The sequence below is a fragment of the Lutra lutra genome, chromosome 1 (assembly GCF_902655055.1).
Source record: "Lutra lutra chromosome 1, mLutLut1.2, whole genome shotgun sequence".
Taxonomy (NCBI): Eukaryota; Metazoa; Chordata; class Mammalia; order Carnivora; family Mustelidae; genus Lutra; species Lutra lutra.
Genome location: NC_062278.1, coordinates 1053072 through 1066081, shown reverse-complemented (window position 1 = coordinate 1066081; position 13010 = coordinate 1053072). Strand labels below are relative to the sequence as shown.

At 66.0% G+C, this 13010-nt stretch overlaps 2 protein-coding genes across 12 annotated transcripts in view; one reads left to right on the top strand and one right to left on the bottom strand.

Annotated features, from left to right (window-relative positions):
- COL18A1 (collagen type XVIII alpha 1 chain) overlaps positions 1 to 11255 on the top strand; it is an 87222-nt gene extending 75967 nt beyond the window's left edge. For 5 of the 7 annotated variants that reach the window (XM_047718133.1, XM_047718100.1, XM_047718090.1 and 2 more), the window contains 13 exons: positions 522 to 590; positions 1100 to 1142; positions 1529 to 1591; positions 4354 to 4397; positions 4601 to 4723; positions 5285 to 5438; positions 5522 to 5595; positions 6005 to 6133; positions 6646 to 6678; positions 7514 to 7750; positions 7997 to 8194; positions 8471 to 8586; positions 8788 to 9217. In XM_047718133.1, coding sequence (XP_047574089.1) covers positions 522 to 590; positions 1100 to 1142; positions 1529 to 1591; positions 4354 to 4397; positions 4601 to 4723; positions 5285 to 5438; positions 5522 to 5595; positions 6005 to 6133; positions 6646 to 6678; positions 7514 to 7750; positions 7997 to 8194; positions 8471 to 8586; positions 8788 to 9001 — 1497 coding nt within the window. In that variant the 3' untranslated portion in view covers positions 9002 to 9217. Of the gene's footprint in view, positions 1 to 521; positions 591 to 1099; positions 1143 to 1528; positions 1592 to 4353; positions 4398 to 4600; positions 4724 to 5284; positions 5439 to 5521; positions 5596 to 6004; positions 6134 to 6645; positions 6679 to 7513; positions 7751 to 7996; positions 8218 to 8470; positions 8587 to 8787; positions 9218 to 11054 lie in introns of those variants that run through there. The other 2 variants (XM_047718114.1, XM_047718106.1) reach the window with 2 other exon arrangements.
- The window catches only part of SLC19A1 (solute carrier family 19 member 1), a 38533-nt gene that overhangs the window by 3103 nt on the left and 22420 nt on the right, over positions 1 to 13010 (bottom strand). For 2 of the 5 annotated variants that reach the window (XM_047718154.1, XM_047718147.1), the window contains exon 6: positions 11233 to 11979. The exons of the other annotated variants lie outside the window; for them this stretch is intronic. In XM_047718154.1, coding sequence (XP_047574110.1) covers positions 11862 to 11979 — 118 coding nt within the window. In that variant the 3' untranslated portion in view covers positions 11233 to 11861. Of the gene's footprint in view, positions 1 to 11232; positions 11980 to 13010 lie in introns of those variants that run through there. 5 annotated transcript variants of the gene reach the window in all.

Sequence of the window (13010 nt, the reverse complement as noted above, 5' to 3'; positions counted from 1 at the left end):
GAAGTCCGGCCCCGGGGCAGGGGCACGGGCGGGGGCACTGGGGAGACCACAGGCAGGCGGGGATGGCACACCACCTCACCCGTCCCTGGTCTCCTGACGCACATGGTCCAGGACACTGGCCACTTTCCGAAGAAGCCCTTGTCTCGAGCTGCGGGACGGCGCCGGGCTCCCTCTATGTGCACGAGTAGCGAAAGTTCCACCCAAGCTCGGCCTCCGGCGCGGGCCTCTGGGTCTGCCCCTTGAGCCTGGAAACACACGGACTCCGCCTTGGGGTGCACACCCCCCATCCAGTCCTGTCGCCCTCTCCACGTATCCCAAGGGGTGTTCTGAGAGGGGCGGCTCTGTGCCCAGACACCCCCACAGCCACGGAGCAGACAGGATGCTTCCTTATTCTGTGCTTTCCACACTCAGTTTTCTGATACCACTGAGCCTTCTAGAAATGCTCCCGCCCACATCTGCCCCTCTGGTCCCCTCCCGGACCTGGCTGGAATGTGACTGACAGAGCTCTTCTCCCCGCGCAGGGTCCACCCGGTCCCCCTGGGCCTCCAGGGCCCCCAGGGCCTCCTGGGGTTCCCATTTATGACAGCAACGTGAGTTCCCCGGCTTACCGAGTTCTCTCCTCTCCCTCCTCCTCACTGGCCCAACCTAGGCCCACCCCCAGGGTGGTATGGTTCGACCCCGAGGGAGGGGCTGAACTCTGGGGGGCTGACCCCCAGGGAGGGGGCTAACAATTTCTGGCAGAGGGGTTGGCTGGTTGGGACCCAGGCCCACCTGCCTGGCAGGCCCTCCCTGGGGCATGAGGGCTGGGGAAGGGCGGGGGGTTCTTTGGATCTGGGAGCCTAAGGCTCCAGCCCCGGGGTCCTGGAGGGACACACACACTGTTTTATGAGGTTCAGCCACATGAAGTGACCCGCAGGGCCAGATCCCATCACGAGCAGGGCTTCCGACCCCAAAGCCCGGTTTTCTCTCCCTTCTCCTCGCTGCCTGCTGGGGGTGTCCGTGTGGCCTCGCGGAGGGGCGTGGCCTCTGGGCTCAGGGGGCCTGCGTGGGGGCCGGCTCCGCTCGTAGACTCCCTCCCTCACTGGCAGCTTCTCTGCAGGCCTTTACGGAGTCGGGCCGCCCTGGAGCCCCAGGATTGCCAGGTGAGGATGCCCGGGGTCTCGGGGAGAGCGGGCGGTGGCCCCTTGCAGGACGCTGAGTGTCCGGGGACACTTTGCTCCTGGGGCAGCAGGAAGTCTGGGCGTCTAATCCAGATCAGTCACAGCTGCCCAGCAGGGCCTCCCAGGGCCTCCCAGGCACGTCAGCAGCGGACACAGCACGGCCTGCACTGGCTCCCGGGCCTGCCTGTCAGCGGGCACACGTCTGTAGGAAGGGCAGGGTCCCTGGGGGCAGCCTCGGGGGTTGCTCTTGCCCCGAGGTGTCCCAGATCCGTGTGATGCAGCTGCCCCGGGGTGCGGGGCCTGGTGTGGTGGGCTGGAGGGCTTCATCACACACGCCATGACGGGTGTGGGCACCTCTGTCCTTCCAGGGCTCCAGGGGCCTTCTGGACCCAAGGGTGACAAAGGAGAGGTGGGCCCTCCAGGACCACCAGGTGAGAGTGCTCTGGGTGGCCTTGGGCTGGGGAGGTTCCCCGACACCGCTGCACCTGTGCGGACCCGGCTGCCCGCCTGCTGGAAGAAGCCCCTCCCAGGCTCGCGGGGCCGGACAGGATCTGTGGCGCTGGGTCTGGGTGTGGGGCACCGGGGTGGCCTGGCAGCAGGGCTGAGGGATGGAGCTGGGCCCAGTGTGTTGGGGTCCCGGGATGGTGTGTGGGAGCCCTCATCGGCCGGACTGTTCTGGGGTTGGGGGGCGCGGAAAACCCTCTGCCAAGTTCTTCCCCTGCTGAACGAAAAACAAAAAGAGCAGAGTGAACGTCGGGGAGCCAGCAGACCGGAAGCCAGAGTGCCGCGGTCCCCAGCCCCAGGCAGTGCCGACTACAGGGTGGCCGGCCAGGACCTCCATGGAGGGGGCTGCAGCCCAGACTGAGGGCAGGTCGGAGGGGAAACCCCGGGTTTCCTCCAAGGACTACTGGAGCTTGCAGAGACTGGGGCTTAATGAGGCTGAGCAGGAAAACAAAATGGCCAGAACAGACCAGAAGGCAAGAGGGAGGGCACATGGCGGGCGAGGCAGGCCCCGGGAGACCCAGCTGCACCCAGACCTAGGCCAGAGGGTGCTCCAGCAGGGGGAGGTGAGGGACCCGTGGGAAGCGTCTGTTCCATTCTGGAAGGGAGAGCCGGACCCGAGGACTCTTCGTGGGACGGGCGAGGGAGTGAGGGGAGGGGAGGTCTGCGCCGAGCCGGGGGGCAGGGCTGGGGGTGGGCACCGGCAGGAGAGCATGTGAAGGCAACCAAGGGTTTTCCGAGACTGCGGAGAGACTCGAGTCCTTCACACAACCGTCAGGACCGGACTCCTGGCGAGAAGAGAGACGCCAAAGAGGCTCCAAGAGGTGGAAACTGAGACGCCCCTCGGGGTCACGAAGCAGCAGCCACGAGGCTGTCCCAGGACCAGCCCTGGCGGGACCGTGAGGCCTTCTGGGAGATGGAGGTGACGCCGGCGTACACGTCGCCGAGGGAAGAGACGCCGCCGGGAGCAGGTGGCCCTCGGCCACGCCAGACTCAAGTGGGGCCGCACCTTGCCGGCTCAGGGCCGAGCGGAGAATAGAGCAGGAGCGCGTCGCCGAAGCGGACACGCGGGAGGCCCGCCCCGGGGCCACCCGCACCCGGGAGAAGTTCGGAGAGGAGGGAGAAGGAACCGAGCCGACGGACTCGTAGAAAGCGGCAGGAGGAGCGGGTGGAACGTGAAAGCAGTCGGTGCATCAAACGTGAGGACGGCGGCTACGGCAGTTACAGGACAAACCCGTCAGCCGGATGCGAACAAAACCGCGCGCCGCTCGGCCGAGACGCTCGGCAGCGAGCACACGCCTGCTGACCGCGGGAGGACGGGAGGCCCCTGCGGGGAAGGGAGCTGGGGGAGGCAGAGCAGGCCCCTGTGCGCCTCTGTGTGCTCGTGTGTGTGCTCGTGTGTGAGTGTGCACGCACGTCTACCTGTGTGTGCGCGTGCGTGTGCCCACATGAACGCATTGGTGTGCGTGCACTAGCGCACACGTGTATACAAACGCATTGTGTGTGTGTGAGAAAGAGGTCACACGGGTCTATCTTGAGTCAGGAAACGTTGCCAGAAATCCTAAGAAACTGTTCACGTTGATAAAGGGGGACGCCCACCAGGAAAACACAGCAATCCCGGATTTCTGTGCCCAGCAACACGCCCTCGCGAGGTCTAGAGCAGGCCTGGGCGGACAGCAGTCGTCGCGAGGGGTGTGGGGCTCCCGTGCACGGAAGAGCAGCTCGGGCGGGAGGTGGAGCGGCTGACGGCAGGTCACCGCCCGGCGACCACAAGGTCCTCTGGGGCCCGGTCCGCACCCCACGGGCCCACGCGGGGCACGAGCGAGCAGGAAGTCCACATGGGGCCGCACGTTCCAGATGCGCAGGAAGCACATGGGCGCAGACACACTGAAATGGAAGGTGGTGAGGGGCTCCCTGCCCTCGTCTGCGGCCACCGTGGGCCCCGGGGCAGCAGGACCCCAGAGGGACTCCCACCAGGCGGGCCCCCCCCCAGCCCCAGACCCCAGGGTTCACCCAGCTGCTGTGTTTCAACGGCTCGGGACGTCACAGTCCCACGCGGCACCTGTGTCTCAGCCCCGGCTCTAGAAGTCAGAGGACAAGAGCAAAGTGACCTTGGGGAAGAGCTGAGACGTGAACGTTCTCGTCACCGACCGGCCGTGGCGCGGACCGTGGTGTGCACCGGCCACGGAGAAGACCCCGGTGCTGGCGCGCCCCCTGCCGGACGGAGCGCGGAAGCGTGCCCGGGGCTCTGACCCTCTGACCTCTAACCCTGGCCGCCACGGGGGCCCCAGCACGGCGGGAAGCAGGGGAGCAGAATCCCTGCTGGGTGTTTTTGGAAAGGAAGGAATAAAACTGCCATTTTTACAGAAAACCCTGTTTGAACATGGACCACCTGAAAGGACGTGCAGATAAAGCCTTAGAGTCCGTCGATTTACAGCCGTCAGGAGACTTTACGAAAATCAACGACCCCGCGTAAACAAAGAGAAATTCTAAAGACGTGTCATTTGGAGAACGGGGTCAGGACGGTGGCTCCCACAAGGGGGCTTCTGGGCAGGGGTTCCGGGCACCAGGCCAAGCCGCCAGGAATCCCCCCAGAAACAGAAATTCCAGAAGGCAAGGAAGGAAGACGTAGGTGGGGGCGGGGCGCTGCCAAGGGGCTCACCGAGGCCCCCTCCCCGCTTCTCTCCTGCAGGGCAGTTCCCGTTGGACCTGCTCCCGCTGGAGGCTGAAATGAAGGTGGGTGACACCCGCCCCCCCCGCCTCGCGTTCTGCAGGGTTCGGGCAGTGCAGGGAAGTGGGGAGCTGAGGCCCGTCCATCAGACCTGGGCTCCGGGAGCTTCTGCCGCCTCACCTCGCTCACACCGGCCTCTTGGGGTCAGCCCTGCCCCCACGCCGGTGGTGGCAGCCCGGCCGTCTCAGACCAGCGTTTCCATCCACAGGGGGAGAAGGGGGACCGAGGGGACCCTGGGCCGAAGGGCGAACGGGGTGAGCCCGGGGGTGGTGGATTCTTCGGCTCAAGTGTGCCCGGACCCCCCGGCCCACCAGGCTACCCTGGGATTCCGGTAAGTCTGGGCTCCCCGGGCCTGTGCCAGGGTTCAGGGCCCCAGGGTCCCGGGCCCGAGCTGCGGCAGGTGCCACTCGGCCATGGACGCCTGCAAGGCCCACAGGCTGTGCCCGCCAGCTCTCCCCTCCAGTTCTCATCCCCATTCTCGGGGTGGGGGGTGCGTGGCCTGGGCGCACCTCCAGCCAGCGGGGGGGGGCAGGGGCACAAGGGACCCTCACCCAGACCTTCACGCCTGCTCTCTCGCTGGCACTGATCTTTCCTTTGGGACCATCTGCCCTAAAAGACTCCAGGGAGCCCAGACCACAGCTTCCGCCTGGGGGATGGATGGGGAAGGAGGGCTGTCAGCGGGGCTGCCCCTCCGTCTGTGTTCTGAGATCCCATCCCAGCAAAGGATGCGCGGTGTGGGAAGCCAGGTTTCCCAGGCCCTGTGGCATGGGGAGGGAGAAGGCGGGGCGGGAGGCAGGGGTGCTCCAAGCTGCCCCCGCAGGACCTCTTGGAAGATGCAACCTCACCCCTCAGGCTTCCCTTGTCTCCTGTTTTGTTGACCCCCCCCAACTAGGGCCCCAAGGGAGAGAGCATTCGGGGCCAGCCTGGCCCACCTGGACCTCAGGGACCCCCTGGCATCGGCCATGAGGGGCGTCAGGGACCCCCTGGGCCCCCTGGACCCCCGGGTCCCCCAGGGCCCCCTTCCTTTCCTGGCCCTTACCGGCAAAGTAAGTCTGGCGGGGGATGGGGGCCTGGGCTCCCACCGGTCCAGCCAGGGCCACCAGCTCCATCTCTGGTTTCTCTCCTACAGCCATCAGTGTTCCTGGCCCCCCAGGCCCACCTGGGCCCCCTGGGCCCCCTGGAACCATGGGCACGTCCTCCGGGGTAAGAGTCCTCCCAGTGTCTGGTCAGATGCTCCCTGCCCCGGCCTGGCCGGCCACCCTTCCCTTTGACGACTGTGGGTGGGCTTTCAGAGACCCCCAGTGCTGGGCCCAGCTTTGCCCCTATGGCAAAGGCGCCGTAGCCTCGAGATGTGGTTTCCGAAGCAGAAGCGGGAGCCTAGGGGCAGCAGGGGACTCGGGGGACCCGCCAGTAAGAAGCCTCCAGAGCTCGTGGGGAACGTGGGGACTCGGCGTCCAGCCCCCCGTGGGGGGCCTCCCCAGCCCACAGAGCCTTCTCAGGGACCAGCCTCGTGGAGAAAGGGACGCACGCGAGCCTGCAGGATGGCCCCACCCCCATGAGCGTGGACGCTGCCTGCGTGGGATGGGGACCCACCAGGTCGGGCTCCCAGCAGGTGAGGATCTGGGCCACGTACCAGACCATGCTGGACAAGGTGCCTGAGGTGCCAGAGGGCTGGCTCATCTTCGTGGCCGAGAGGGAGGAGCTGTACGTCCGGGTCCGTGGCGGGCTGCGGAAGGTCCTGGTGAGTTCCCCGCACGCAGGAGGGGGCAGAGCGCGTCCCCGGCCTGCCTGCGGTGCGGTAGGGTTCGGGGGAGCACGCGTGAGGGGCGGGCCTGAGCTGCGGACGCCTCACAGGGTGAGTGACAGACGGCACTCTTCTCAATGTTTCTTTACTCTTTTAACGAGTGGACTGTTTTTTGGAGTTTAGGGTTCACGGAGAAGTGACCCTCCCGTTTTGGTTTTTTTTTTTAAGGTTTTTTTTTTTATTTGAGAGAATGAGCATGAGCGGGGGCGGGGCGAGGAAGGGAGAAGCAGGCCCCGTGCTGAGCAGGGAGCCCGGCGTGGGGCTCGATCCCAGGACCCCGGGATCATGACCCCAGCCAAGGCAGACGCTTCACTGATGGAGCTCCCTGGGCGCCCCGTCTCCCACTTCCAAAAGTAAATGCAGGGAAGGTGGTGTGTGCCTGGCACTGCCGGGCAGGGCGGGGCGCCAGGCATTGGGGGCAGTGGGGTAACCCCTGCGTTTTCTTCCAGCTGGAGGCACGGACGCCGCTCCCACGTGGGACGGTAAGGAGCTGTCTCCTCTCCACAGCCAACGGCGGCGCCTCCGGGTGCGAGGTGTGGGAGGGGTGCACAGACCACGAAGCTGCCTCCCTTCGGGCCATGCTCACCACCCTCCGAGGGTGCCGGGCTCAGAGACGGACCCCTGGGGGTCCGAGATATTTGGGTTTCCTGCCGCTGTGGCTCTTCTCCAACGGCCCGGGGCCGAGGCTGCCTTAGGGGGTGTGTGTCCCAGGTTCTGCCAGTCTGTCCGCTCAGAGCCCAGCGGGTCCACTCCCGCATCCGTTCATTCATTCAGCCTGGTCCTGGGTCCTCCTGTATGCCAGGAACTGTTTCAGAGGGACACGCAGGCCCGGGCCCCGTGGAGCTCATGGGCAGGGGGACAGGTGGTGGAGACAGCGGGGAATGGGCGATTTACGTGATTCTAGATCATTAGCGCGGGTACCCGGTAATAGGGCACTGGGATACAGGCCAAGGCAGACTGCGGTGCGTCAGGAGGCCTCCGGTGCTGCTGGGGATTGGATGGGGTGCGGGTCGCCTCTCTGAGGTGGGGTGGAGCAGGGTTGGAGGCAGAGAGCTGGAGTGTCTGTGCAGGGGTGAGGACGGGCTGGAAGGCCAGGGATGTGTGGTCCTGACCTTGAGCACAGGCCCAGGTACCACTGCTGGCATCAGGCTGGCCGGACTCCCGCCCTAACTCTCCAGGGCAGCCCAGGGCCAGCGGGTCCACCGTGCAGCTCCCCACGTGCCAGGGTGCAGAGGAAGCGGGTCCCAGACAGGCAGCTGGCACTCAGCCCGTCCAGGCAGGAGCACCGGGCCCTTGCCACCGCCTCTCTGTCTGCAGGACAACGAGGTGGCCGCCTTGCAGCCCCCTGCGGGCAACCCATACCCCCGGCGGGAGCTCACCCACTCCACGGTGCGGCCCTGGCGGGCAGATGACATCCTGGCCAGCCCCCCGCGTCTGCTGGACCCCCAGCCCTACCCTGGGGCCACACATCATGGCTCCTACCGGCACTTCCAGCCGGCTCGCCCCACCGGCGGGCCCACCCACAGCCACACCCACCAGGACTACCAGCCCGTGGTGAGCGACCCCGTGTGGATGCCAGCCCTCGGCCTACAGGGACTCCCGGGGCTGCCGGGAGGGTTCTCTAGGCCTGGGACCTGCCCTCTGGCTGTCTCTGGTGGAGGAAAGGACAGGGACTTGCCAGAGTGCTGGGCGGGGGTGGCAGCTGGCGGTGGCCGCTCTGGACCCTGGGAACCCCAGCACAGTGCACGCTCAGCCCCTGGGAAGTGGCTGGCGGCTGACCCCGCAGCTCTGCCCCTGCAGCTGCACCTGGTGGCCCTGAACAGCCCCCAGCCGGGTGGCCTGCGTGGCATCCGAGGGGCCGACTTCCAGTGCTTCCAGCAGGCGCGCGCTGCCGGGCTGCCCGGCACCTTCCGCGCCTTCCTGTCCTCGAGGCTGCAGGACCTCTACAGTGTGGTGCGCCGAGCCGACCGCACCGGCGTGCCCATTGTCAACCTCAGGGTGAGTGCAGCTGCCCTGGGGGCCCCCCAGAGCCTCCCACAGGGCCAGACCCCCCCTGAGCTGCAAAGCCAGGCCTGCACGTGCAGCCTCCTCGGAGCTCAGGCTTGGAAATGCTTCTGGGGGGCTCGATGGCCCCCACGCCTCGGCCTCCGTCCACCACTGTGTGTTCCTCAAGGCCAGATGGGGTCCGGGCGGGGGAGGGGGCCGTGCAAGGCGGCCGGCCTCTGGCAGGACATCTCCATGGAGGGAATAAGGCCCAGTGCACTTCCCTCCCAGGACGAGGAGCTGTTCCCCAGCTGGGAGGCCTTGTTCTCGGGCTCCGAGGGCCAGCTGAAGCCTGGGGCCCGCATCTTCTCTTTCGACGGCAGAGACGTCCTGCAGCACCCAGCCTGGTAGGCTCCCTGGGCTGCGCCCCCCAGCAGAGGCGGCAGGGGTGTGGTCTGGGAGGTGGACCCCCAGGGACCAAGGACGGCCAGCTCTGCGCCCCCCCACAGGCCCCTCATCCAGCCAACATGAGGTGCCTTTGGGAAGCACCCGCTTTGCCCTGAGTAGCCCGGCCCTGGTCTGGGGCTGACGGCTGCGGTGTCTCGCAGGCCCCAGAAGAGCGTGTGGCACGGCTCGGACCCCAGCGGGCGCCGGCTGACCAACAGCTACTGTGAGACGTGGCGGACAGAGACTGCGGGCGTCACGGGCCAGGCGTCCTCCCTGCTGGCCGGCCGGCTGCTGGAGCAGAAGGCCGCGAGCTGCCACCATGCCTTCATCGTGCTCTGCATCGAGAACAGCTTCATGACCTCCTCCTCCAAGTAGGGGCTCCGCCGGCTCGGACGGACGGGACGGACGGATGGGCCGGACGGGCGTCCCGACGGCCGGCTGGGAGGCCAGGAGGTAGAAGCACCAGGCAGGAGCACCCCTCCCCCCCAGGGTGGGGACCCGGCTGGGACACTTTCTTGTACGGCTCACGTGTAATGTAACCCTCAAGAAATAAAAGGAAGCCAAAGAGTGTATTTTTTAAAAAGTTTAAAACGAAGCATGGTGCCAGGACTCTCTCGCGCCCCCCCCCTCATGCAGGGCCCTGTCCCTGCCATCTCGGCCCAGTCAGACTGGGGGTAGACCCTGTCCCCGGCAAGGGAACTCACTATGAGGGTGCATGCCCCTGAGGCCCTCTGTGGCCCCCGCAGGTGCAGACTTGGCTCCTGGTGGCCTCCCTCCCTCTCTGGGCCACCCCAGGGGCTGCAGCGCTGTAACAGGCCCTCCCTCCCCAGCTGTGAGCTGCCCGGGTGGCTCAGGCCATGGGCACAGGGTGGGGCCACCTCGCCCCGGCCACCCCCAGGCCAGGGCAGTTTCCCAAGATCAGCACCTCCCCCCGCTGCTGACCCTAGGCTCCCTAGGGCCCCCAGGCTCAGGCCGTTATCCCAATCCCAGTCAGCTCTCCGTGCCACCCCGGTTGCCCACAAGACCCATGAGATCACACCCAGTGTAGAGCTCGACCCAGCCAGCACCTTCAGGAAGTTTCTTTTAAGCCATCTCCACCCCCAAGATGGGGCTGAAACTCATGACCCTGGGATCAGGAGCTCTAATGACTGAGCCAGCCAGATGCCCCCATGCTGAGTGTCGAGGGGGCCCACAACCCAGGGACAGTAGCGTCCCATCCGGGGGCCACCCCATGCCCAGTGCTCCTTTCCTGGGACAAGGCTTCCCAAAGCAGAAGTTGGCCTGGCTTCACCTCCTGGAGCCCAACCAGGCCCACACCCATTCCCCGTCCCCTTGTCTGCAGCAGGAACCCCAGCCTGCTGGCTCAGGGCCAGGGTCCCAGGTTCGTCTCTGCAGGACGCGGAGTTCAACAATCATCTGCCTTCAGCTCAGGTCATGATCTCGGGGTCCTGGGACCGAGCCCTGCATCATGTCCGGCTCTCTGCTCCGCGGGGCGTCTGCTGCTGCTCCTCTGTTCACACCACCACCCCCACAGCACCAACCCCGCTTGTGCTCTCTCTCAAAATAAATACAATCTTAAAAGAAAAAGTCTGGAGGCAAATAGGACAGCCACGCCTGCGTCCAGCCAGGACATGGCTCCACGGGACCTGCCTCGCTGAGCCCCGTGCGAGAGGGGCCGCAGCAAAGGGGACATTGGGAGGTGCACCTGAGTGTCGCAGGGGACAGCACGGGTCCCTCCTCCACTGGTGGCTGGGCAGGCCGCGTGGCGGGCGAGGACCCAGCTGCTCAGCTCTGCAGCCTGTGGGCCACAGCAGCGGGTCCGGTCACCGTGGTCGTGTGGTCACGGGCTCTGCCTCCAAGGCCGTGGAGCTGGTCTGCGCCCCGCACACGTGTTCGCCCCATGGCGTGGGAACCAGCTGTAGCGTGTGGGACCAGCTGAGAGTCCAGGCCACAGGGGGGGCCACTGATGGGAGGGTTCTCTGGGCCGGGAGTCCCCGGGCCAGAGCCCTGCGTCATGTGCTCAGTGACCAGAGGTGAGACACAGCCCCTTCCTCCGAGTCCTCTGCCCCCGCCCCACAGGGTTCATGGGGCAAGTATGCATGGATGTCCGACCCCATGCATGGGGCCAGATCCCATGTGCTGGGCCAGACCCCATGAGCTGTGGGAAGGGCTGTGCTCAGCTGGGGGACCTATCGGCCTGGGGTAGGGGATGGGCCGGGGGCCCCTCCTTGGCCTCCTGACCACCTCCTTCCACCCCCGTCCCCGCTAGGCTAGCAGAGAATCAGGAGCACCCCCCACATTTGGGGCTTGTGGTCTAATCCCCTTCAGGGAGAGCAAACAGTCTTGCATCTTGGAAGGGACACAACGTGCTGAGAGACCCTAAGGGGCGCCCTCTGGGCGGGTCCCGTCTCGGCTGGCAGGTGAGCAGCCCCACACTGCCCGCAGCCACTGCTGAGGTAGGTCAGTTTTAACCCACTTTGGGGACGGGCAGGCCACAGGAGGCCTGGGGAGAAGTGGGGTCTGGGGGCAGCGACCCCACGTCCACCTGACAGGGGCCTGCTGGCCAATGTCCAGCTTCCCCCACAGGACGCAAGAGCCCACCAAGGTTTCTCATTCAGGTTAATTTTTTTTTAAAAAGGAAGAGCACTAAGGCAGGTACCTGGAAAACGGGGCCCGGACGTCCGGCTCCCAGCCTCATGCTGCGGGCCGAGTCCCCAACCCAGTCAAGGGTCCCCAGGGACAAGCAGAGCCCGCCTCCCAGGTTGGGGGGTGACGATGAGGAGGCACGTGAACCCCACTGCCCACCACATGTGGGTGGGGACAGCCCAGCCCCCAGTGTCCCAGCAGCTGCCTGAGTGTCCCAGCAGGCGAGGGGACAGGACCAGAGTGCCAAGCAGGGCAGAAGGGCACCACCCTCGGGCCCCGGCAAGACAAGCCACGGCCCCTCCTGAGGCAGATAGCCCCCGGGCGCAGGGCACAGGGAGGTGCTGTGGAGGGTCCCTGCTGGTCACTGGTTCCACAGTCTGAACCCTGGAAAGTAACTGAGGCCGGACACCTGGATCGCTGACACCAAGGGGCGGGGACATGGACGGGGTGTCTGTCCCGAAACGCCAAGGCCCCCAGAAGTGGAGGATCCTGGTGGTGGCCTCTGGGGCCAGAGGTCAGGCTTTGGCCTCGGGCTGCAGGCTCTGCTCCTGGGCGGCCAGCGGCTGCATGGCCTTCTCCTCCGCGGGGCTCAGCGCCGGGGGCTGGGGCGCACGGCGGCCGTCCCGGAAATGCCGCAGGACCACCACCAAGGCCCCCAAGAGGTAGACGCCAAACAGCACCAGGAAGTACACGAAGTAGATGAAAAACTGCGGCAGAGAGAGGGGCAGGGGTGGGGTGGGAGGGGTGAGCTCAGCCCTGCAGAGGGGCAGGAGCAGGGCACAGTGGGGCGGGGACCCTGCAGGTGTCCCTGGCTCTCCCTCCTCCTGCGGAGGCCACGGGAGCACTGCAGGGGGCAGGGACAGGTGCTCAGGGGGCAGGGACAGGTGCTCAGGGGTCAGGGGACGGCCCGGGGGCAGTCCCATGGGGGGCAAGCCCGCTCTCTGCTCCCCTCCAGGCCACAGTCCAGCATAGCCCTGGGGTCTCCCGCCACTTTCCCACAGAACCCTGCACACATCCTTTACGGTGAGGCCTCTGTGATCACCCAAGGCACTCTGCTCACTTTGGGACAACATGTGCTTCCCTCTGTGGGTCAAGTTTCCACAGCGGCCAAGGGCTTGAGGACATCTGTGTGTGCAGAGCCTGGTCGAGAACATGCAACCCGAGGCACCAGAGGCCCAGCTGCACAGCCCCAAGACCCAGGCATTCCCGAGCACAAGGCTGGTTCCTGCCCAGGGGACAGGTGCAGCCGCACACGTCCCAGCTGCTCTAGCGACCGCCAGGCTGGACAGTGCTGGACGATCTCCGCATACCCGGGCCAGACCAGGCATGAGTCCCACCCAAGGCCGGGGCGCTCCGCTTCTGGCACGCCCCTCTCCAATGCCTTCGGGAAAGCTCATCCTCACATCGACCCTGGGAACTAGCCCTCAAGGACGTTGCTTCCGGGGGGTGATGCTCAGTGTCTCCCTGCTCCTCCCCCGACTACGGCTAGAAGCCTGGACGCCACAGGCAGAACAGAAATGAGCGGGACACTCCGGGCGGTAGAGGGCGGTTCACCAGTCAGGCCGCTGCAGCCGAGGACACAGACATGTGTCCCCTGAGCTTTTTTAACTTTGCACTGGGTTTATTTTTAGATCTGAAGAAACCAGTAATCCAGAAAAGCCAGTTGATAAAGGAAAAGCTGTTCTTTGTAGCCAAAGGACGAGGAGAGGGGCACCCAGGACAGGGACCTGACAGAGGG